General features: G+C 41.2%; 2 protein-coding genes across 3 annotated transcripts in view; one reads left to right on the top strand and one right to left on the bottom strand.

The window, feature by feature from the left end:
* Positions 1–17,822, top strand: part of CC2D1B (coiled-coil and C2 domain containing 1B) — a 35,421-nt gene extending 17,599 nt beyond the window's left edge. The window contains exons 12-24 of the mRNA XM_009287367.2: positions 362–474; positions 1,281–1,473; positions 3,729–3,901; positions 4,566–4,691; positions 5,228–5,286; positions 5,541–5,657; positions 6,157–6,230; positions 6,901–6,959; positions 8,810–8,861; positions 10,267–10,366; positions 14,210–14,300; positions 15,038–15,168; positions 17,078–17,822. Coding sequence (XP_009285642.1) covers positions 362–474; positions 1,281–1,473; positions 3,729–3,901; positions 4,566–4,691; positions 5,228–5,286; positions 5,541–5,657; positions 6,157–6,230; positions 6,901–6,959; positions 8,810–8,861; positions 10,267–10,366; positions 14,210–14,300; positions 15,038–15,157 — 1,277 coding nt within the window. The 3' untranslated portion in view covers positions 15,158–15,168; positions 17,078–17,822. The remainder of the gene's footprint in view (positions 1–361; positions 475–1,280; positions 1,474–3,728; positions 3,902–4,565; positions 4,692–5,227; positions 5,287–5,540; positions 5,658–6,156; positions 6,231–6,900; positions 6,960–8,809; positions 8,862–10,266; positions 10,367–14,209; positions 14,301–15,037; positions 15,169–17,077) is intronic.
* Positions 17,823–19,160: 1,338 nt separating this feature from the next.
* ZFYVE9 (zinc finger FYVE-type containing 9) overlaps positions 19,161–25,037 on the bottom strand; it is a 46,272-nt gene continuing 40,395 nt past the window's right edge. For both annotated transcript variants that reach the window (XM_009287365.1, XM_009287364.1), the window contains 4 exons: positions 24,195–24,357; positions 22,928–23,033; positions 21,750–21,926; positions 19,161–20,907 (listed from right to left, as the gene is read on the bottom strand). In XM_009287365.1, coding sequence (XP_009285640.1) covers positions 20,746–20,907; positions 21,750–21,926; positions 22,928–23,033; positions 24,195–24,357 — 608 coding nt within the window. In that variant the 3' untranslated portion in view covers positions 19,161–20,745. The remainder of the gene's footprint in view (positions 20,908–21,749; positions 21,927–22,927; positions 23,034–24,194; positions 24,358–25,037) is intronic.

Here is a 25,037-nt window from a genome sequence, read left to right as displayed (position 1 = left end):
GAGAGAGACTAAATTCTTTGCTGGTTCTGGGGGCATGTCTTGATGCTCAAAGTCTTGAGGTTCTGAGGTTCCTTGGCTGGTTGCCGGTTGCTCAACTTAGAAAACTATGCTCTGTTATTGCATCATTTTAGCATCATCCCTTTAAGCCTGTATATCTGTGAGAGATCTGATCTTAAGCCCACCACTCAGACTTTATCTAGCAAGGCTTTGTGGCCTTGGCCTCAGTCTAGTTATGCTGAATTCTGAAATATATTAGATAATAGATACTTAGATAGAAATAGCTTTCCAGAAAAGAAGAAGTATGGAAGACAGAACATAGGTCTTATGCAACTCTTTACTTGTGTGTTCCTTTCCTCCTCAGGATTTCCCCCTCTTCCTGGTGTTGCAGCAACGGATGGTGACAGCACAATAGCTGCTGTTCTGGAAAGTGCCAGCAAGCTGGCAAACATGGAGGAAAATGATGAAGAGGAGGAGGTTAGTATTTCTTAGTAGGATGTGTAAAAGTTAAAATGCTGTCTCTTGTGGTTTGCAGAGATGAGGCCATTGGATTTCTAGTCAAGCAAGGGTACTGAGATGAAATACATTTCCCAGAAGTCTGAAGAGTACAGCATCTCAGTAGTAATTTCAGTTTGCATTATAGTGTAGGGGAGAGAGAGTGAGATGAGATGTTATTACAGTCAGTACCTACAGAGTCTATGAGTCCAGAGTTTGGCTCTTTCATAACTGTCTTATATGTGGCTTTTATTTTCAAAGCAAACACTTCAGATCCTGGCTGCTCCTTTACATTATTCTAAAGTACTTAAGTCTGTACTTTCATCCTACATCCCAGTAGCTCCTATGTTTGTGCTTTCCCAGGATGTTCAACACTTACTGCTTTTTGTCAGGTGGCACCAGCCTTTAGACTTTGGTTTGATTTCTTTATCTCTCCGGATTTGGTTGCTGATTGTGCTTTCAACTGGAGTAGCTTTTAATGGAGAGAATTCCTGGATGACAGTCTTTCTGCATGCATCCGCTTTTTTTGAAATCACTGCCTTGTTGAACATTCCTTTTGTCCCTTCTATAGTAGAGGTTTGACGCTTGCATAGGTCACCTACCTACTGGCGTGGCATGGCTCGTAAACCTTCAGAAGTTAAAATTTGCTGTCTGGAGTGTTATACTCCCCTCTGAAGTGATACCAGAAGGCTGATACAGTGATAACCATGGTGGTTGATGCTTGAGATGCTGTCCTCAACTCTGAAATAGATTTTATGCATTTAATATGAAATTCTTTGTTATGCTAGAATGAACCTCTGACACAGGCCCCAGTTGCCAAGAAGCCTGCTCAGCTGCCTGGAAAGCCGACTCAAGTTGTTAAGCCAATTACAGTGCCATCTGCTGTAGCTGAGGAGGAGAGCTCTCCTGAGCATGTGAAACGAGCTACATCACCCTCCACTCTGGACAAGGCAGAGTCAATGGATCATCTCCCTCCAGATGGTAAGGTGAAGGGATCATCATTCCCAGTGATCCATGTGCAAGTCGTTTGAACTAGTTTAGTTTAATACCTTGGTAAAGACTTCTTTTCATTATATTTTAGATATGAGCCTGTGAATGTGTGGCATAGATTTCCTCTGACAGGAGCCTCAATATATGTGTCTGCTGGAGGGCAGATCCAGACCAGCCATGCAGCTTTATTTCACAAAGGCAGCATGTGTAATTATAAGGGTGATTGGGTTTTTAATTAATTTTGATGTAACAAGTGTATCGATTCTTAATGTTTAACTCTGCTCACAGTTGAACTCTACATGTACTCTCATTAAAGTGGATGGCTTGCCAGTGTGAATTATTCATTGATCTAATGCAACTTCCTACATCAGACAGTGGTTTCTGCCTAGCGCTTCATCCAAGGATCTCAAACTGGTGTATAGGCAGTAGTTCATCAATTTCTAGTCCTCCTGTTGCTAAGGTCACTAAACAGTTGCCTGCACAAGATTAATTGTACAGATAGTAAGGGACAGCCACCACCTCACGGTGTGATTTGGGCACATACCAGCAGTGTTCAGGCTCTCACTGATTCTGTTGTCATGCCTTGACTGTAATCCCATCCTTCTTCCATTCTGCCCTGGGTAGTTCCCTCAGGACAAAGCAGAACTGCCTAGTTGGCTGATGCACGTTCTTCTGCAGAGTGCAAAGGCATTTCGCAGCACCACTGTGATTAGCTCATAATTCTTCTCTTGAGAAAATTCCATTACTTGTTTTATAAAGACCACTGAAATGTAGTAGTTGTCCGTTTTGGCTTTGAAAATCTATGAATCCTCAGGAGTTTTGTTTTTTGCAATTTTAGCTGACATATTAATCTCTTGAGTGAATTGCCCTAGACTTATGCTGTGAAGGAATTGATAATACCTGGTCTCTGGTGTTACAGTAATCTCTCTTGGGTATTTAAAGTATTTTAAAATAAGACCAATAGGCGCAACAAGAACCTGGACAGATTCATACTGACATGATTTTCACAAAAAAATGTCAGTACTTCACTGTTGTAAAGCTATATTTCACTAGCCAAAGTGCATTCTGTGATCCAAATGTTACCTCTTTCCCCCCAGAATTACAAAGTGCAGCTTGCAGCTGCCCGTAGCTGATAAATCAACTGTAAAAACCTGTCTTTTTCTTGTGGGAGAGCGCAAGGCGTAGGGAGGTGTGGGAGTGGAGTGGAGCAGTTGCACGTAAGGTCTATACCAGGAAAGTCAAGGAGCCAAGATCAGTTGGATTAATGGCTTTGCTCAGTCCATTCTCCACAGATTTTCTTTGAAAATACTCACAGAGCACACTGTGAGTTTTGTCTCAGTGGAATCTGGGCTAGCTACCTTGTCTAATTAGCTTGGTTTTGGCTGATTGGGCAAATTGCTCACAGCAGCAGGACAGCGGGCTCTTTTGCAAGGATGGGAATAAGTTGATAGTCATCCGACAGCAGTGAACATAGTGTGAGAGTCATTGGTATATTTATTTGCTGAGACAGGCACCTCTTGCAAGTGTTGTTTAGCGTGTGTAATCACAAGTAGAGTGCAGTGGTGAATCCAATATGAGTATCTTTGGAAACGGCTGCAATCAGCTCATGCTGTACCATTTCCTAAGTGAGATGTAAGAAGAGGCAGGATGCACTGACCTGGTACAGTGTAAAGCAGTCTTTTCTGACTTGTGTGGTTGTCCTTACTGTTTTGGGAAGGAAAGAGGAGACACAAGAATTAATAAGAAACTAAGATGGCAAGGAATTACAAATAAACTGAGGTGATATGTCTGAATGTGCCTGCACATTGGTTCATCAGGTTTTTTTTCTGACAGATCAGGGGAGAGGGAAGAAATGAGTAAAGAAGATGCTCGTAATATTCGCTATCCTTTAGAAGTTAACACGTTAAGCTGAAAGTTTGAATTCAGCTTCTGCTTTGGACCAATCAGCTGTATTGGAGTCTGTCTCCTGCCTGCAAATAAGGGGCTGTAATTACTATTGTGACACTTGTGAAGTGCTATGAGGTTTTTTTTGATGAAGGATGCCATGATAGAAGGAAGTTTGTTTCTTTTTCTGATACTAGAAGTTGGAACTGCCCAAGAAACAGTTAAGTGCAGTAAGGAAATGTCCTTATTTGATATCTGTACTTTTACTGACCTTTTTTTGGCTATAAACTGAACATAATAAACCTGTTTCAGGGGCATGGCAGTGTCAGATGAGTGAGGGTTTTTATACAACTGTTTTTCAGCTAGGGAACAGCTGGAATTTCTGGAGAACAGAAAGAAGCAATACATGAAGGCAGCCATCAAAGCAAAGAAGGAAAATAACCTTGAACAGGCTAAGATGTATCTCAGAACGGCTAAGAGCTTTGACCTAAAGATTGAGCAAGCAAAATGTGGCAAACCTGTTGATATTTCCAAGGTTAGTAGGACTGTTAGTATTCTGCTTTGTTTCATATCCTTGGACATCTAAGTGCTTACTTCAAACAGTGAATGATTTAATAAATATTACTTGACACAAATTAAGTTAGTTTGCTCAAGTGACAAATCTGGATACTGAGCCCTGAAATTCCCCTATATTTTTGTTTTAGTTTTTGTTTCGTTTTGTTTCCTCTGCTGCTCCTCAAATGTGCCAGATTTTGAGAAAATTTAGTCTCCGTGAACCATTTGCTCCTTGATTTACAATGGCACATCTAAACCGTGCAGCTTGGAAGTGTTCCCTGGGCTCAGGGTGTGAGTACATCTCTTAGCTGTGTCCTAACTCCATTTTGGGATGAGGATCAGGTGCACGTGATACAGTGATGATCTGGTTTCTCTTGGTATTTGGGTAGATGGGGAAACCAAGCTGCACTGTAATAGCTCACCTGACCTGAATAATCAGGGAACTAGGCCTGTAAGACATTTTGCAGGGTTTTATGACTTAAGCAGTTGTCAGGCAGTGGTGTAAGTAGTGGTTGGGTTGGAATTGCCTTGAGAAGAAAAACAACCCATCTCCCTTCACTGACCTTTCCATATATTCTGACTGCTTTTTGTCTACTTCATTTTTTCCTGTAAGGGCTCTAAAATGTGGTGTTCTTGTGTTGCAGCTGCCATCACCCCCTACAGATGATGAGGGTGATTTTATCTTCATACACCATGAAGATGTCAGACTGTCTCAGAAAGCAGATGAAGTGTATGCCCAGCTCATAAAATTGCTGAAGGACCAACATGAGGTGACCATTTTATCTTTTTTTTAGAAATGTTTTGGGGGTTGTTCTTTTTTTTTTTACATTTCTCTGGGCTTTATTAATATTATAATCCCATCATTGTTTCTGTGGGGTCTTTTGTTTTTCTTTTAAAATACTTTTTGATTTTGTGTGTCCTAAAGTGGAAAATTTTCAGAGTTGGATTCTCTGGTAGTTGAAGTCAGAGGGTGTGCTTGGAGGCTTGGAACTATCAAATTATCACTATTAAATATGAGCACTCAAGTTTGAAAATAGTATCCAAATAAGACTAGCCCTTGGGTGAACCTCATATCTAGAAATTAAGTGATTAAAAAGTAATAGGGCAGAACAGCTCAAACAAAGCTGTGCTCAGCTTTGGGCTTAAAGGACTGGGGGGGGTTGGATGTTTTGGGGTGACCTGGGAAAACTCTTGGCTGTTCTTAAATTAGGTTGTCATCAACCTTAAAACTCTCTGCCAGTCACGAATCTGTGTGTAAGGATCACTGACTGCATCTGTATTTGTTTGGTTTTGTTTCTGTTGATAGAGGTGTTTGCAGTATTCCAAGCAATTCATGCATCTGGGAAATGTAGCAGAAACGACTCGGTAAGACCTGTTGCCTGCTGTTAATCATCCCACAATGTGGGATGAGTCTGCCTGATCCCCCTAAAGATGATGGGGGTTCAGGTTGGTATGCTTCTCATTATGTGAAAGGGTCAGTAACTGTGAGGTCTGCATCTCCAAGTTGCTCTCAGACCTCTGGTCTGAGGCTTACTCTGTGGTCTGTATTTGGCAGAATGCTCTGTTCGATGTTCCAGTGTGTGTTTAGCTTTTCTATTGTTTGTTTGCCTTTTCTATAGGTTTGAGAAACTGGCACAAGGTTGCAAAAAGGACATGGACATCCTACAGCTTGCACGAGCGCAAGGAATGGATCCTCCAAGCCATCACTTTGAGGAAAGAACCTTTAAAATGATAAGGTGTGGAAAATTAAAGGGATTTCTCAGGCAGGCTGGAATGAGTTTTCTGGTTTCTAGCTCTTGTTTAGGGAATTGTGGGCTTCAGCAAACTCGGGTGGCACCTAGGGTTAGGCTCAGCATTCCTGAAAGGACACTCTCAACAACTTAAATACACAGAAGTTGTTCTCTAACTTATCTTCTGGGTTCTTTTGTTTTCAAAATATTTCCAGATTCATCTCTTATATTATGCAACTTCAGCCATTCTTCCTTCCTCTGTATTTCTCCCTCAATCCTGTTGCCTTTGGGCTTTGTTTGTGGCATTTTTCACTATACCTCAGAGATGTTTTTATCTTGGTTTGTGCTCTTTCCTTGCTCTTTTGTAATTTATGAAGATGATCTATGTAGGAGTGCACTACTGAAAAAGGGCTGACAAATACCTGTGGCATCCTGGTCTGGCAGTGGATCAGGTGGTGGTGGGCTACTGGGATGAATACACTTTTTTGTCTTTATTTTTTCACAGGATATTTTCTGAGCTCAACAGCACAGAAATGCACCTTTTTATTGTCAGGGGGATAAACCTACCATCTCCGCCAGGTATGTACTCGAAAGGGCACGTGGGCTTTTTCCTCTGAGTAGGTAAGGGAAGTAGTGGGGAATGAGATTTTTCTACCTTGAAGACCACTTCAGGAGTCAAGACCTTTGTAGCCAGCACTCATTTAAAACAAAATAACCAGGTTTCAGGCTCAATCCCCCCTCCCCCAACCTTTTAAACAGTATTTAAACAAACAAACAAAACAGAAGACTAGAGAGAATCTGGGTTCCATCTGGACAGAGGGAAGAACTTTAAATTGTCCTGGGTTCATTCATAACTGGGTCATAGTTTAAGTTTCATGTTTATCTCCTATTTTGTTATGAGTGCCTGCCTTAACTCTGCACCACCTTAATATGTATTGACCCTTCAGTAGACAGGAGTTGCTCCTACCAATGTTACTGCTTTTAGTCCCTCGTTTCTGGGAGCTTGTAAACCATCTGTGCTAGACTGTCTCAGGACTAACAGCAGGATTAAGAAAAGTAGATGTTTTCCTTTGGATGCCAGCTTTCTATGGATTTTGGTTTGATGGATGGGGTTTTCAGTTGTCAAGAGAGAGGTCATGAGTCCTACTGAAAATCGGTTAGGTGCTCTTGAAAATCCTGCTCAACATTACAGATGCAATGAAAATATCTGCATTGGCTGTTTGGATTGGCTGGTTGTTGTCTCATTCAGGTGTATCACCAAGAGATTTGGATGCATTTGTGAAGTTTGAATTTCAGTACCCGAGTGCGGTGAGTGTGTGTCCTGGCTTTTCTGTTCCTCAGTCTGTGACCCTTGCCACTGTATTAGCTTGTGGGGGCTTCAAGGAGGAAGTGTAGGTTTTCTTCTAGACAGGGAAAACACTTCTAGGCATACTGCCTGAATTCATTTTTAAAACAGAAACTTTTTCTGAGAAACAGAACTGCTGAATCTGTTTACTGCAGATATGAGCTTTGCTGCACCTTTCTCTTGATCTTCTCCACACCTTATGCTTAGCGGTGTGATGTCTGCTTCAGGCTTGCATGTTCTCTGGCTGGCTGACCACCAGCTTACTGCTAAACAGCATTCACAGTGCTAAACCATACCCACCTTTTCCCCCTGAAGATGCTAATCAGACTGTTTCCAGTGTTTGTAAAACTTGTAGAAGTTCATTTCTTTCAGGGGTGCAAACGCACTGGTAACTTCAACCAAACACAAGGGCATGCGAAGTTGTCGCTAGGGGAGAGGGGCCACCTTAGATGTGATCTTCCTCTAAGTCCTATTCCTTTAAGAAAACAAGCTTTTCAAGGCATTGCTTTTGGACATCTCTTATAATTATAGAAACGGATTGAAAAGGTTAATCTTTGTCATCAAATAAATGCACTTGACTCCTGGTGATTTAATTAGCAAATATATATGTGCATATCTGGAGAAAGGACTTAGGCCATACAATTTTCTTGACCTTACTAATTAACTTATGTGTATGTGCATGTATATATGTGCATATATATGTGTATGTATATAAAAAAATATATATACGTATATATTTTGCTTCTTTCCTTGAAACTCCCCAGTGTCATCCTGTTCTCCTCACCTTTAAAAAGCAGTCTTTGGTCTGAAAAATACTGAAACCATTGAGCTAGAAGGGCTTCTAAGGAGGGCTGTCTAGTCTTGCTATCAGTAGAAGTGCTGGGGCTTCTGCTGCTTTCTCTGAAGGGCAAAAACAATCTTTGCTCTTACAGGACTAATACTTAGCCCTGTGAGAGTGCAGAGCCTAGATTTTTACTTCCTAATAAATTTTGCAGCAATTCCACTAAAATAAATTCAGGTATCTGTGGGAAATTGGTGATGGTCAGATCAGGTTTGTGTTACATGAGGCCTTAATGGAGGAGTCCCCCCCATTAGTGTGGCTGAAAACAGAATTGGTCTGTAAGAATAATTTTCTGGGGAATAAGTAAGAATCAGCATAGTTGCTTTTAATCTATTTTTCTTTGTTTTAAAAAAAGCCAGATCTTTACTGCTTAGCCAAAAGTCAAATACACCACCTTTCTCCTTCATAGCTGAAATCAGTTTTGCAAAGTAGCTGCAATAATTAGGTCACGTTGTCCTTGTTCAGTCCCCAGAGATTTAGTTTGTGCTCTGCTTTAGGTTAAAAGTTAATTCATTTTGGTGGCAGATTGATTGTCAGGCAAAATAATAGTAGGGCAATTCCCTGAATGATTTGTGATGAATTCCTCGTGTAGCTTATTATTCCAACTAACACAGAAGGAACATTACTGTGTCATGGAACATGCGCGAACTACTATCATGTAGTTTAACAACCGCAGTCAGTAACTTTATGATGATTGGATTGAATTGAGTGTGACCGTGTAGCTTATCTGTGGCTCTTATATTTAATGTAATGTTTTGGCTTATTCTTTATCTAGTGTTATACTCGTTACCACAATGAAATCCAAATATTTTAGTCTTGAATGTACCATGACTCTTCTTATCATTCAGATAACCCTCTAAACCTCATGTTTCTTGTATAGGTATAAAAAAGAGCTGGTAATAAAAATGGTTAGTACTCTGTATTTTGAAACAGTATCTGATGGTTTTATGTAATGTGTGTCTCTTTTAATAGGAGCAACCTCAAAAGAGTAAAACACCTGTAATTAACAATAACAATTCTCCAGGTTAGTACTTTCTCTGGGACAGAGGGAAAAACATTGCATCTTAGGAATCGCTGGAAAGTACAGGCTAGTCTCATACTGTGAATCGGGCCAGAGGGCCTCCCACCACCTTTTTTCTTCTTTCTTATGAAAGGGCTTGTTGGAGGGTGAAGTCCAGCTGTGTTGGCAATTTCTTCACCCTCATCCCAATATTGCTGGTAGTTATTGTGTTATGAATTAGTGAAATCATCCAGTTACTAGTCATGCTTCAGCTGTTGCTGTCAACCCTGCTGGGAGATGGGCCAGATAAAGAAATTTTTCTTTATTAAATAAGTTAAATTATTAATTTTAATATCTCCATGGATCAGATCTTTTTCAGTCAGATTTTGTCCTGTGAGATTGCCAATCCTGTCATGATTTTTGCTAATCAGCTAACATTTCTAAACCTGACAAAGCATCATTACAGAAATAGATTTTTTTTTTTAAGACAATGTGTCTTGAAACCAACTAAAATATTTTCTTTGTACCTTTTGAAAAATACCCCTTTGTACCTAGCCATTGAATACCAGTATTAGACTCATCAGGCATTTTAGAATTAATCATCTTGCACTCTGAGTTTGGTTTATTGCTGTATTATTTTTTCAATTCTTGCAGTAAGCAGCCATCCAGTATCAAAATAACTTTGAATTCAGTATCCAAATTACTAGTTGTGAATTTATCTCGAGATATATATCTTTTGAGTTTATATATATGTATATATTTTCTGTTAAGAGTAGAAGTCCTGAAGCTCCGATACTGAGAGCTGTGTTCCACGTCTTCCAATAACTTGATCTGCACTTGCTGAGCAGCTACTTAGCTTTAATGTGTTGGGTTCCCGGGCTGGCAAGCAGAGATGAGTGTTACTGGGTAGCACAGCAGCTAAGTCTTTGAACATTAGTTGTACAATGTTGTGACACTTTCTGATAAAAAGGTATCCTGTGGCATAGTTCTTGTCACGCTCATTAATGAAACTGGTGTTAAAACAGTATTAATTACATTATCAAAACACCCCTTCCCAGTCATTCCAACCTTCCTATGCTTTTTCCTTATTATTTTGTACCTTTTTCTTAGCCACAGACACTCTGTTTAATTGCTGAAAGACCTAGATTCTCTGGTAACTTGCTGTCACCTCCTCATGATGACTTGTTTCTTCTGCAGTTTGGTTTCTGTCCCTGTAAAGTGGGGATGACAGATGAACTGTTGCACAGGGACACTAACTCGTTAATGACTGAAATAACCTCCTGAGAAGGAGGTTCATATGGATGTGAAGTGTCTTTCACAAATGGGCCAAACTGAGATAAACAGAGGTCTGGGTATGTGCCTGTAATAGAGCACTGCACATAGTTTGACTTTCACAGCTTGCTTTCATTTTTCTATATCTTAACTGTAGAATATAACCAGTTGTTTAAGTTGAACATCAACCGAAATCACAGAGGTTTCCGACGAGCAATTCGGTCCAAAGGAATTAAATTCGAAGTATTTCATAAAGGGTAAGTCCGCTGTTTGCTCCCCCCTCATTGCTTCTCTAGCAACAGTTGAAAAGAGTGTTGTAGCTGAAATTTATGAAGCACAATCTTTAAGCTAGCAATAGAGTTGTCTAGTTCTCATGTCTGAGAACTCCTTTCAAAATGTGCCTAAGCTCTGTATCTTCCCCTATGGGGGGGAAGATAGTCTGAGAACTCCTTTCAAAATGTGCCTAAACTCTGTATCTTCCCCTATGGGGGTGAAAAAAAGGGAGCAGTTCAGTGAAGTTGGTTCATAACCGGCAGATCAGTTGAGGATTAGTGCATTAAGAGGAATTGATGAGACTGAGAAGGTAATGATTCAGCTTCAAATTGTTTTGATTCTTATACAATTTGGTTTTAGTCATCAGGACTAGAAGATTTAAATGTTATATGGGATAACTTTGTAGAATAATGAAGTACAAGTGGCAGCAAAACATTAACAGCAGTAAAGCAGATGGCAGATGATGGCAGGACTAGTGTTATGTTTTTGTACTTATCTTCATTCTGAGGATCTTACAATATTTACCGAAGACTGCTAGCAAACTGTTAGACTATCTTGAGAGAGACAGACTCCCCTCATCTCAGAGATCAAGATGATGAGATGGATGTTAACAGTTGGTAACATTCAGGGAAATTGTCCTACGTCTCGGCTCATTACTGATTTATTCAAAGTCGGAGTGGCCTATATTCACTAATCCCCGAGTTGGTTGTGATCCATGACTTGGATGAGAGAGCCTGTTTTTTGTCTCGGTGGCTCTTTGTGCTGTTCTTTGTTTCTATTACTGGGACATGCAGAAATGATCCATACGTTCTCCGAGATAGTTTTCAAGTTGTAGATGTTTTAATTTGTGAGCTAAAGTCCCATTGTTTTTACTCCAGATCTTCCATTTGCATCTCCGTTGAAGCAAAAGCTGATTTTCTCTGTCTATACTGACTGCTCCACTGCTGTTGTTCAAGATGTCATCATTAGAGATCCTGCCTCTTTTGCATAGAACTGTTAAGTGTTTACATTTGTTTAAAATGTTTTTCCCTATCTTTTGCATACCATTGTGCATATGGGGCATATCCTATTCTTTTACCAGCTGGAACTGTGCTTGTTTTTAAGGTCTGAGCTCAGGCTTAAGTTTACCCATTGGGAAACACTCTCCAGTGATTCATGAGTTGTATGCCAGTTCCAGATTTGCCTTTGAAGCCTTTTCAAAGATTAGCGAAAAAATCTGTGCGGGTTGTCTCTTTTCTGGTTCTGAGAATTTTGTTCTTAGAAGAGGAATCTAACAAGTTAAATATATGCTTGTTTCTGGATTGGGAGGAGGGGAGCAGTTCCCCTGGGCAAAGAGCGACAGGGAAGGAGGAAAAGAAGAAATGCTACCTTCCCCCGGCCATCTTCTCGGGAGAAAGGAGAGGATTAAGTGATCCAGGCTCTTTTCTAAAGACTGTCTGCTCCCTATCTTTCTTCAAGACTATACATGAATAATACTTTCAGAAATGCTTGTAGATGTTGCAGTTTTGGGGGCTCTGATAGCTCTTTGACCATCTCCCAAGAATTATTTTCTCTCAGTGAGCAAAGGAGACTTGTTTCAGGTCATATGTATTAAACTTCAGTTTAAAAAACACTTTCAAGTAAAAGCCCAGCAATGTAGTTTTCCAAAGGAAAAGCCTCTCCTTAAAGCTCTTCTAAAAGCTTCTGAAGATAAAAGGTGATTTCCCCAGAGCTGTTTCTGAAGCCATGGCCTAGAGCAAGTTCACATTCTTTACTGCAAACCCCTTAGAACTGATCAGGGATGAACCAGTCTTTATTGTTTCTTGAATTATAAAATGGAAAAACGTTTTTAAAAATTCAGCTAGAATAATTGCTTATTCTCTTTTTAAGTTTATGAACAAAGTGTCCAACATACTGCAGTACAATTATGTAACCCTTCTTCATTTTATGATGCTTGTGAAGTAAAGGAAGTATTCTAGCATGTAAGCTAATGAATTCTGAACTTCTCTAAATGATTTTGTGGATCTACTGTGGTCTCATTGATGGAGAATACAGTCTCATCTTTGGAAGGCTTTCTGTCAACAAAATTCATAGGCATCGTGTTTGGAGGCAGCGCTAGCAGCCCTTGAGGTACTTGTGACACAGTTTTTCTTTACTACAGCAGTTTGTGTTGAGATGGACAAACTGACAAATAAGAAGCAATCTGAACAACTGAGCTGGAGTCTTTGAAGTCCTTCAGCAACAGGTGTTTGGAAGAGATGTACTTCCTAACAGTGACTCGCTGCACGTTCCAGTGCATTCGGAGTAGTAGTGGTCTTGCACTCTTTATCGAATCTAGAAGTGTCTGAGCTCCCTGCAGCCTGGGCTAACGGTACCAGACCATTGTCTGTACCACCTCATCTGGTGCTATATGAGCCATAGCATTCCTGACGCTATTTCTGAACACGCAGGCCAGAAAGTGAGGTTAAAGTCTGGATGACAGGTTTCTTATACTGTGGTTGATTACGAGCTCTTTGGAGAATATATGAATGAAGCAGTCGTTGAGGTGGTGAATGTGAGGAAACACCCTTACTCCTTTTCCAGTCAGAGATTTTAGACAATCGGTTCACAGATGTTCACTTGGAAATTGTAGGCACTGATGGCAGCATCAGGTCTGTGTATTAATATACTGGTTACTGTTGCCAGAGATGACATGATCATGAGGCTCCATATAATAATCTTAAGAGTTTTCATTGCATATGTCATCTTGCTTGATAATGTCTTTATATCTCTTAATGATAATAGGAAGAAAGGTGGATGTTTGGGGTTGGTTTTTTTTGTTTGTTGGTTGGTTTGCTTGCTTGTTTTTTTCCTAAATAGAATGGTGTAAAAAAGGAAGCTTCTGAATTCTTGGCAGATTTTCTAGAACATGACAGGCATGGCTGGTTGGCTTTCCTACCTCCAGAATCTCTAGATTTTAGTTGTTTATCAAACCTTTTGGAGGCTGATTCAGGGAAAAGCTTGGATGCAGGTAAAGAAATCCAGTGCTTTGAGCTGAACACTTCTGTGGAATTAGAGTGTTTTAGTCTTAGCTGTTGCCTTTTGGAGGAGTTTGCCTGGATGAGGATTGCACCACCTGTCTCTGTTAAGGTAAAGATGGGTCTCTTGCTGATAAAACAGTTAACTGAAGTGACTGTAGTAGAGAAAAGTTGATTGTTTTCCTTGCAGGATAAAAATGCTCTGTGTTTAATTTCAGCAGAGTAGAAATTCTAAAATGATAGTTCTTGACTGTTAAAACTACCAGCATGAAGGTGAATCAAAACAATAGCTGAAATGAAATGTTCTTTCTTGTTGAAATGGAGTGTTTTGATTTATCAAAATGAAACGGAATGATTCCTGTGACTTTTTCCTAATAAGGTTTGCCAAAACCAGCATGTGCCTGTGAAATGTTTGTTTTGATGAGAGATGCAACTTCCTTGGGAAGTTTTTCAGCCTGTTCTATTAAACAGCCTGTTGCAGAAGGTTGCTGGCTGTTAGGCCCTTCTTCCCTGTTGCCCTGTGCAGGGACGAAAGCTGCTGCCATTCCAAGTGCTAGTTTAGTTAATTGTTTTTCTTCACTACTGTCCCCATCTTTAATTTGGTTGCAAGAGAATAATTAAAAAATGAGTACTTCCATAGCTCGTCCGTGTAGTCTAGTTCACGAAGGGTTTGCCCCTTGCCACCCCGGTTTGTAGGGTTCTAGTAGCACGTCTTGACTAGCCCTCCTGGATGCGGTGATGGTGCAAATAGTGATGACCTCTTAGCTTGCTTTGTCTTTAATGTTCTGAAAAACCTTACCCATTCAATTAAGGAAGATTTCTTTGAAACAGGTCCTTTTTCAGAAGTGACAAGCAGGTGGGGACAGCACACTTGAAACTGGAAAAGCTGGAATCAGAATGTGAAGTTAGAGAGATCATCGAGGTATGTTTTCTGGGTGGGGTGTGTTCTTCTAGTAAGTAGTGTTTGAATGCAAAGGGAAAATGAATATTCGCATTACATAAATGTATCTGTATACAGGTGACAGTTTTGTGTTGGATGAGTTTGATAAACAATGGGCTGTTCTTTGTTTTATCATCGCTTGAAGCTTGTCTTAGCTGTGACCGTTCTGGTACTGGGAACTTCTTGGGGACTCTCTTCTGCAAATTTTCTGTATCAAGATAGTTTTCTTTGTCAGGACCAGAAATTCAGGTGATTCCCAAAAATATTTGTGTTGGTAGCTAACAGATCAAAGGGTTAAGTGAAGACTGACAGAGTGGATAGAAAGCTGCCGTAAGATCCATAGGAGATCATGATGTGGAACCTTTAAAAAAAAAAAAAAAAAAAAATCCCTTGGGCTGCATCACAGACATGATGTCTCATGGACACCGCTGCCCGTGGAGTCCTTTTGTCCTTCGGGGGCTTGGTGCGTGGCAGGCAGAGGTGTAGTGCAGCCATTGGTGTAGCCGCCTTGCGTGGGTTGTGTGGGGAACCTGCTCTGCTGAATTACGAATCTGGGGAAGCACGCGGCTGCGACACCTCCCAGCACTGCAGTTACCTGCAGGTGATCTCTGTCACCTTTTCCTCACGGGGAAGTAAAGTCAATGGTTGCCTGAGGCACTATAGTTTGACATTATCATTCGTATGTGCGCTAACTGCTCTTCTTTTTGTGGTTCTTTCAGATTTTTGATGGCAGAAAGCCCACTGGAGGGAAACTGGAGGTAAAAGTGAGACTCAGGGAGCCCCTCAGTGGTCAAGATCTTCAAACAATTACGGAAAATTGGCTGGTCCTTGAACATTAGTTCTACCTGAGGTATGAATACTGCGTCTAAGGATGGTCTGGCCAGAACTTGACAGGGCTACAGATAAACTCTGCTTGAATAATGTCTTTTGTTGACATTGACCTAATTACATAGCTCTGGCTTTGATACCATTCATCCTTATATTTGTAGTGGTGAGTTGACATAATTTCAGAAATGAGGTTACAGAATCTCTGATTAGTTTGTCTATCAAAGATGCTATTTCACAGTCACTTGAAATACAGGGAGAGCTGCTAGCGTCACCTTTTTTTAGAATAATATTTAGAAAATAAGATTGATGAGTCCTTTCTAGGAGGGAGGGTGCTTTCTGTCCATCCTTATTGTTAGCAAAAAACCTTTCAGAGTTAGCAAGGACCCTTCTTCCCCTACCAGAAGCTAGAGAAGGGCATTCGTTTGTCCCATGAAAGTCTGCTTGACTTCATCTGAAAGGGAAGCTGTTGGAGATAGGCTTTCTTCTGGATACTTGAGGCCTCTGGGCAGGGAGAAACCGTGCAGCTGAATACAGGCTACCTGGAGAACTGTGCCTGGTGCTCACATCAAGTACAGAAGAGGAGCCATGTGCTGCCAAAGCGGCTGTATATTACAAGGATGAAAAAGAGGTAGGCTTCCTCTTCTTGCCAGCCTCTATGGAAACTGCTTGGTTTTGGAGCTTGTCTTCCTTTCTCATGCTCTGCTTTTTAGGGTATTGCAAATTCTCCCTTCTTACAAAAAACCAAAAGCAAATAAATACCAAATTCTGGTGCCAAAGCGGCTGTATATTACAAGGATGAAAAAGAGGTAGGCTTCCTCTTCTTGCCAGCCTCTATGGAAACTGCTTGGTTTTGGAGCTTGTCTTCCTTTCTCATGCTCTGCTTTTTAGGGTATTGCAAATTCTCCCTTCTTACAAAAAACCAAAAGCAAATAAATACCAAAAATTCTGGTGTCTTTTTTTTTTTTTAAGTGATTTTCTACATAAAGTTACTGGAAGATAAGAACCAGAAGTCCATCTGCCTGTGGAATCTCTAATTCCGCCTACTTTTATGTATGTGCCTGATGTTGTTTGAAAGAAATTCAGATTAGTTGGACACAATCACGGATATCCTGAAACTTAAGTCCTCGCTTCTCCCACAGCTTATGTTCATAAAACCAGAGAGAGGACACTGACTCGCTAGGGACAGTCAGTTCTCCCTTCGGTGCGCGTGCAAATTGCCTGCAGTCATAGGGTGTTATTGGCAGGGGTATGACCGTGTTGATCCCTTCTGAGCAGGTATTTATTGTACTGTGACAGCATGTAGAGCCCTCCTCTCGGACCATGACCTTGCTGTACGAGCATGCAACAAACCTCACCTTTTCTCATGGAGAACAGATGATGCATAAATACAGTTTCTAATAAGTAATCCTCCTTCCTTCACTTGAGCTCCTGAAGTCTCTGTGCTCCCTCTTCCTTAGCATAGTGTTTTGCTTTGCATTTATAAATGGCAGTTAAGCTAATATTCATCAGCTTCACAGCGACATCACCTGTTTGCCACACCTTTGCTTCCAAATTGTGTTAGATTTTACAGATCGAGAGGTCTTGTTTCAATACATGGGTTTGAATTTGTAGCACCAAAGGGACTGTTTGCCTAGTGATTTCTTCCTCACAGCCAAGGAGGTCAGAAGCTGCCCCCGAGCTTCACAGTTTGGCTGTGAGGGACACGTTTGATGGCCGTATCTGAAGTAACAGCTTGGCCTTGTGCCGTGACTGGACACCTAAGCGTTTTCGATCACTAGAGCTTAGTAATTTTGCTCCGTTGATTTTTCTAGTTGACCATCCAGAAAATTCATGTCAGCATTTTACATATAATGTGACCTTGAATTGTGAACATCTGTTAAGTACTGCATCGAGTAATTTTGTTGGGTTTTTTGTTGTTTTTTTTTCCCCAGATCCATTGGAATGTTAAAAGATGTGGGATGAACATATGTAGAAAGATGCTGCTAGCCGCAAGCACCAAAGATGTTAAACGAATGCACTACTGAACCTAATGTCTATTTTGATAACAGCCATAATGCTTATTAATAACTTTAAGGCAAATGTAAGGCTCTGGAAATTTGCTGCTGCAGGGGCTTGTTACTAGTCTACACAAAATAGACAGAATTGCCTTAATGTGGGACTACTAATGTAGCACCAGGATGAATGTTACATTAACTATGCATAGTGGTGTGTGAAAAGTTTAGCCCCTTAAAAATTCCCTGAGGCAGTGCAAAAACTTTTTAGTCCAGTCACAGGTAAGACTTTTACTAGAATTCATTTTTTCAAGTGTAGGAGCAGCCAACATGGTACAGTGAACAGTCTGCTACTGCTTTTTCTGTTCTCTCTTATCGAGGCCTTTTGTTTTTTTTTTTTTTGTCGTGTCCTAAAATAGAGGAGAGAGAACTCAGGCAGCAATCTAGCAGCAGTGTGTCCCTCCTCCATGCATGCCATTGCAACATGAAGTTCAATGGAACGTTGCCTTTCAGAAGGAAGAATGCAAGACTTCTTAGCAGCAGGTGTTTACAGATCTACATTTTTGTTCTGGCTACCAGTTGTCTGCCATGCTTGCTGCACTGCTTGTTCAGTGCAGCCCGGGTACTGTGCCTTCATCCTTTTTCTTTTCTTTTTCTTCCTTTTTTTTTTTAGTTTAAAAAAGGAGAGGGGAAAAAAAAAAGTACACTAAACTCTGCTGCTTCCCAAAAGTTCCTTGTATTTTTACAAAAATAGGCTTTATGCCATGCTTGCTGCACTGCTTGTTCAGTGCAGCCCGGGTACTGTGCCTTCATCCTTTTTCTTTTCTTTTTCTTCCTTTTTTTTTTTTTAGTTTAAAAAAGGAGAGGGGAAAAAAAAAAGTACACTAAACTCTGCTGCTTCCCAAAAGTTCCTTGTATTTTTACAAAAATAGGCTTTTACAATTCTTTCAGGTGATGGGGAAAATAGCCACTCTTTGTCACGTAGAAAACCGGATTATGACTATTTTCAGGAATGCTTTTGATCAGCAGCACACAAAAAATGGTACCAAATATGTTTGTGTTTTTAAATCTCTGTGAGCTAACAGAAACGACTGATCGCGAAGGAGAGGATGTGCCTGCACTGGGGAGTCGGAGCGCTCCTGCGCCAGCTATTTAGGTAGGGCAAGTTTATAGACGGAAAAGAGTCCAGACAAGTAAGGCAGCGCTGCCTCTGTCTTCCTGAGCAGATGAAGACAATACAGTGTTTAGTTTTTAATTTCAATAAATTTAATATACAAAACTACATGTTGAAAATAAAAATATAATATGCAGTTTTTTGCAGTGTTAACTAACTGAATTTTAAAAGTACAATTTTTTTTCTAAAACAAGTACTCATTTCTTAACAACATGGTAATTAAGGTCATTTAAAAGGCTATGGTTGAAGCAAACATGTCAGTCACCAGTTGATAGTGTTTTGCACAAACATAATCCAAACCTAAAAGACTTTTGGGGCAAAGGAAGAGAAGATAAAGATTTTTCACCTCTTTTACTGCATCATTAAGCGTAACAATGCAACTGAAGTAACTGGAAAGCCGCTGCTGTGGCAAAGCTGGAGTGCAGGCTCTAGAAGGAAGGTTGTTACTTACTTTATGGAACGCTTTTCCAGATACTGAATCTCGCCTACACCATGTAGTGCTGCGCTGTGTCCCAAAGTGTGCAAAAACAGCGTGCAGAGGGGAGTCTGAAAGTACCCTTAGTCCTGCTCCGCTGCAACAGAGGAAGGCTAGTGATTGTGTAATAGCTTAAAGTTTGTCCATCGTGAAACATTAAGTCGCCCTAAGCCAGCCACCTTTTCCCAAATGCCAGAGGTAAGGTTTCACTTTGATGTAACGCTTACCCTTTCCAGTGTAGTAGTGTGCTACCTCTTGCTGGCCAGCTTTTATTTCTGGAGTTGGACCCCAGTTCTCTGGCCTGCCTTCTCCAAGTGTTGGGTGGTGACAGCTGTAATCTGCAGTATTGGGTTTGTCAGACTTTGCTTTTTTTTAAAAAGCAGTAGCCATTTATTCACAAATGCACTCTGTACATATACTGTGCTGTCTTTACATAAAATACATTGCTACGTGTACGGTTACCTTTTCCTTTGCCCGTCTAATGCTGTGTATTTGTTTAAACGGTATAGCATCAGTCTCACGGTGGCCTTGCACTTCCCTTTATCTTTGAAGGGATGCCTGTGTTACTCGCATACAGCAACACCAAAATAATCCCCGCTGCATCCACCAGAACTGACTGCGAGTAGGGGCGATGCAATGTCCGAGATACTGTGTTCACCATCTATTAGCCCCTCTCTTCCCAAATTAATTTTCTGTATAGACAGGAGGAGAAACTTTCGCCCCCCTTCCTGGGAGGGACTCAAACCAGCTGCTTTGCATGGCTATGGCTAAACAAACCAAACCCCTTCTCCTGCTTTCAGCTCTTTCCACTGGTTAGCAGCTTTCCATGGAGACAATAAGAATGTGAAAGCACGTTTCCTCTGGCTGCTTCTCAATTCCAGCTTCACAATGTCGTGGCAGATGTAAGCAGCTGCTTTCCTTACTAAAGCCCTCTCAGGTGAGACCAAGAGCACTGGGCCAAGTGCAAGTGTTCAGAGCCGACCAGAAAGCCTTTTTCAGCAGAACATGCAAAAACAGCCACTCTATACTTTTATCACAGGTAAGCTTTTACATGGTGCTGCTAATATGAAGTGCAAGCTGTCTTGTATTACATGACACTAGCGTTACACTACAGCATACAGCAAGGAGGAGACTTAAAGCTGCCCTGGGTGTTACTTTTCTTTAAAAAGCAGAACCTACTGGGGAAGAGGAATGAGATATAACTGCACTTTAGGGCTAATATTTCCTCTGCTTCACACAGATTTGTAAACAAAGTACAGAATAGCAGAGTTCTTCTAGGAGATTATAGAACTCTGCCCAGGTGACGGGTTTTTATAGTAAATAGAGGAAAAAAGTAAACTAGCCTATTACACACACAAAACTGCAGTTTACATAATACCGCTTTCAGAGAGATGCCTGCCCTTCTGCTCGTTCGGACGCATATACAAATGTAGTTATGGCTAGGTAATCTTTCTGTATCTCTCAAGGGCTACTCCAAATGTATTTCAACCAATAATCTGGTCAAAATAATGTAAACGTTACTTTTTAATGTTGACAGAATAACCACAAACGGCATTATGATGAGGTCAGAATGGAGGTCTTGATTGTTGTTTCTTATGTGTCCGTCTACAAACAGTACAAGATTGGAGTTTCACTTTTTATTTATGCCCCAGTGATCTCTGCACCCGTTTGAGCATTTAGAGTACATGACTGTAAGTCTTTAAACATGAGCATTTTTCTAAACAGTAACAGAAGTGTATTAGCTGCAAGGATAGCATAGCCATGTTGTAGTATAGAAGCTGCCCTGATCCTCTGTTTGTTGACAATGCATAGAAGATTTAGAATTATGGAACAACTGTCCCTCCCTCCTCCCCCCCTGACCCAATAGTGTTAACAAAAGCTTAATTCTCCAGTTTTAAAGTGCAAATGATTCAGATACAACTGCTGCTGGAACAGGTCTGAACAGAAAATGAAGTCCTCTTATGAGATGTTTTCCAGAATATAAAAGATGAGCTCCATTATGACTGGCCCCTCACTCAACTGACATGCCCCTCCATGAATCACTGGAACTAAGGCACTGTCCAGGTCATTCATGTATTGAGAGGGCAGTGGCTGTCCATTACTCCCAGCTTGATAACCAACCTAAAAAATACAAAGTAAGAGTGGGTTTTACAGAGAACAGGACACGAGGCTGTGATGCAGTGGGCAGTTAAAGGGAAGCGCTGTGCAGGAGGATAAGCTGTGTGAGGTGCTGTGGTCTCTGCCCGGGAAGTCGGGCACTTCAACAGGATGTAGCAGGCACTAAAGCAGCTTTTCCACTTGTTTTTGTTCTTCTCTATGTTCCCAGTGGCTGCCTAGACAAAAGTAGCCTCTTTTTTTCTACTGCTTTGTCAAAGCAGATCTTTCAGATCAGCAGGAACCGCACCCTGCGTTATCAGATTAAGTCGTGCAGTATTTAAAAGCTGGTTGATGCTAAGAACATGTCCACTCCCAGGCAAGGCCAGCTGTCTTGCCAAGCGACCCTTATCTCTGCTTGTAGCGTTTGCTGTAGAGCGCTCGAGGGGACCTGCCATCTGTTTCTCTGCCTCATATGCAGTGTGATCTTTCAAGAACAGCCATCCTTGTGAACAATGTTTTATGCTCACCCAGTATACATTTAATACACCCCTGCCTTTAACTTCTGGTGAAAAGGCCAGTTTAGAGCCTTCTCTGAGCACGTGGCAGGGCTGTTCACAGGTCTCTGATTATGGAGCAGGTGCTGCTAGTGGCATATGGGGGTCAAGCCTGGTGGTAATTCAGGCTAGGCACTAGCTTTCCAATTTTAACAGATGGCCCAAAACACTAAACAACAGTCAGCACCACGAGATTAGCATCTGATATTGCTACTTCTTTAACCAAGAGAATGGCTGAAGTGTTGTATTCCCTTTTTGGGGAATGAACAAGGGAACGACCCCCCAGTTAAACCAAAACTATTCACAACTTACTTGATCCGAGTCAAGTGTAACACGCAGACCTAGCTTAGTCATTCCATCTTCTTTCAACAATTTAAGATGAGGACAGAGAGCTAAACAGAAAGCCTTTGCCACGTTTTCAGTCAATCTGCTGTGATCGGCTGGGTCACTCAGACCATTATGTTGCTCATCATTTTCCAGGAAAAACACCTGAAGGAAAGAGTTAACACAAGACACAACACTTGGCTTTTCTAGAAAATACAGTTACTGAGATGCCATTTAAACTTTTTACAAACGAAGACTTAAAGAAGGGCTGCTCAGGGAAGACCAGCAAAACACCCTGAAGACAAGCCACATTAGGGGGAGAAAAAATAAAAAAATGTCAAAAGAAAGATTTAAATAGCTGTGTTCTCAAAAACCTTTCAGTTCTGGTCAAAAGCCTCATTATGGAAATTCACTATGTATTGCACATAGTTTTTAATAAAAAACCTGCTTTTAAACAGATGTTAATTTCAGAAAATTCAGTTTTAGTAGAAGCCATCCCAGCCTAAAGATTTGTACTATTGTTGTCACTGAACTCATCTCTGTTGAGCCCAACTGACCTGGGAAAAAAGGATACTAAGCTGGCAAGCTGCAGAGTGATTAACTTGGTTCTTCCTGGGCAGGATAAGTGAAACACTCGAAGAAATCTTCAACACTAGCATTTGTGTGCTGGCAGAGTCACAGCTAACACCAGCTATACAAGCAGCTTCTGCAAGTGATTTCATTTTAACTTGCAGCATTTTAGAGAAGGTGGCTCAAAGTAACATTTTTTAAAAATAATAATTTTTTCTCCATTTAAGAAGGTAGTTTTTAACATTAATGCAGATGAAACCAACTGTTACCTTGGGTAACACAGTAAGCCAGTATTTTTCTGGTTCCCCCTATGTTCAACCACCATACGTGAGAAGAGGTGGCCAAGGCAGAGTAGGCTGTAGAGGCTGGCTGTGATAGCAGCCTGAGCTGCACATCAGTGATAGGAGATTTTATTCTGCACGGTGCCGTACTGAATTTTTCCTTGCAGGTAGGAAAATCAATACAGGTTTGTTCTGAAGCATATGCTGCTCTAATTTTGGTGAGTAGGGAGAGCAGGTCGAAGGAAGCCTAGGCTGTAGTCACAATCCCCAAATGCCAAGTGTTGGTTTACACGCAGCTCAATTTGACTGACTTACCTCAGTCCACCGAATGACCTTTCCGTTTGCCTTGTACTCTGAGCCGTGAAATATCTTCACACTTGTTATAGACTCCATTGATTTGCCATCAATAGGGCTTACAACACTGTAAAAGGGAGGGAAAAGGGTAAGTTCCGACTTAGTGGAAGACATGAGCTGAACAGAGAGCGCTGCAAAAGAGAACTACATCAGGATCAAAGGGCAGCTCCTCGGCTACACCTGAACCCTCCAACTGCCTCACTGCAGGTTTTTTCATAACTGAGTGTTCTGCAATTTGAACTGCTACTACACCGCAACTTACCACATCGGCTTCATGGGGCATAGGCCAAAATTAGCCTCAGAAGGGAACCCAAAGGCTTCTCCCAGTGCCCAAACTAGTGATCTTGAATGCGATTGCTAATTGTGACAGTGGCGCTGGGCCTGGCGCTTCATCATGAGCAGCCTTTCTGGAACGGGCTCCTACGGAGCTGTGCAGGAGGGAAGAGCTGAGAGGCAGCATGCTCCCTGCTGTCCCCTGCAGCTCCTACCCCTGACACCCACCCTGGTCAATAAGCACAAACCAGGTGCAGGAAGGACCTTCCTGAAGGTTTTCAACAAAGCTTCACACCAGAGCTGAGATGTCATAAGGTGCTAACACAGCAATGAGGCGTTTCATACAGATTAGATTTTTATTCATTTGTAACCTCAGAGTAGGCCACCAATACCTGAAACACTACTTACACATCCCAGAATTTACAGAACCTAAGACTGACCCGGAGAGCCTGAAACTACAGAAATATCTTTCTTTCTAGATGCTGAGTCCTTAAACATTGTACCCATCACAACAGCAGTTTACTGCCATAAATACTTAAGCTGCCATATACACCTTTCTTTTGGCTTAACTATCAAGAGTCCAAATATGCTGTTGATGTTCAGCAATTTTATTTCCAGCACTACTTATTGCAAACTAAGCACCACGAGAGCAAAGTGACCACAATATGCAGGGTTCAGCACTGAGTGTTGGAGACAGATTAGTGGTTGCCAATAACTGGATATTAGCAATGGCAAAAAATCCGTAGCATTGACGACTTTCTAAATCGATGCCCCAAAGCTCTGGTATCTCGATTCCATTTTCATTACATTTAATTGCATCTTATCACTCAACATAGAGGCACAGACTTGTAATTCCTATTGATTTGAAGATTCATGCACCTTGTAAGATCAATTCAAGTTTTTAACAAATACAGTTAGTCACCATTCAATGTCAAGCAATTGCTCCTCTACTTACCCCTTACTAAAGTTTTTATCATCTTCTACCCACTGAATATGAACGTGTTCCTGAGGATCGTCAGCATCTACTTTGCCACAGGTGATGGTGAAGTCTTTCATCTCTCTCAAGGCCTGCCTCAAAGAGTCCATGCTCTCAGCAGTTATCTGGACCATTACTCCATCTAGGGAACCAAGAAATCCTCATAAGCCAAGATAAGCCACACTGAGCAGAGCCTATATAAAAAAAAGAAATAAACATCCTTCCTCTTTTTGCAACAGAAAGGTTAAACATCTTTTTTAAGAGTCATAGGCAGCAACGCTACATAAGACCATTTCTGAACTCTCAGATTCCTAAAACATAGCACTGATAAGTGTTGACTCACAAGGATAACATGAAGTCCATCTACCAGGTAAAGTTAGTTTGCCTCAAAACTTGACATCTGCTCTAGGCAACCCTCAGAAACCCCGTGTGACCCCCCCCGCCATTCAGCTATCACCTCTGTTGGCACTGGAAGCAGCACTCCAGCAGTGACAGAGTTTTTGGGAAGCCAATGTTTGCCTGACAGTGGCAAAAGATACAGAATTTGGATTAGATCAGTCTAAATTACTTCAGAAATAACTTAGGAATGATACACTTCCCCAGTGTACAGACTCCTTGCCTGAATCCACCTGTACCTCTGTCTTGCACTAAACCACCAATTTAGACACAGAAAATAGTACAATGACCGACATATACTGACTTACAGTGAGATGGCTGCTTTTCTGCCCTGGGTGACCGCTCACCCATGGACTGCACGCTCATACAGCTGCAAGCTCTCGAGTTGGCGCAGCTTAAGGAGTTCCTGCTTGTCAGTGGAGCTGT

Source organism: Aptenodytes forsteri, unplaced genomic scaffold, assembly GCF_000699145.1.
Source record: "Aptenodytes forsteri isolate BGI_AS27 unplaced genomic scaffold, ASM69914v1 Scaffold119, whole genome shotgun sequence".
Taxonomy (NCBI): Eukaryota; Metazoa; Chordata; class Aves; order Sphenisciformes; family Spheniscidae; genus Aptenodytes; species Aptenodytes forsteri.
The sequence above is the reverse complement of the archived record's forward strand: the minus strand, read 5'-3'. Positions and strand labels throughout refer to the sequence as shown.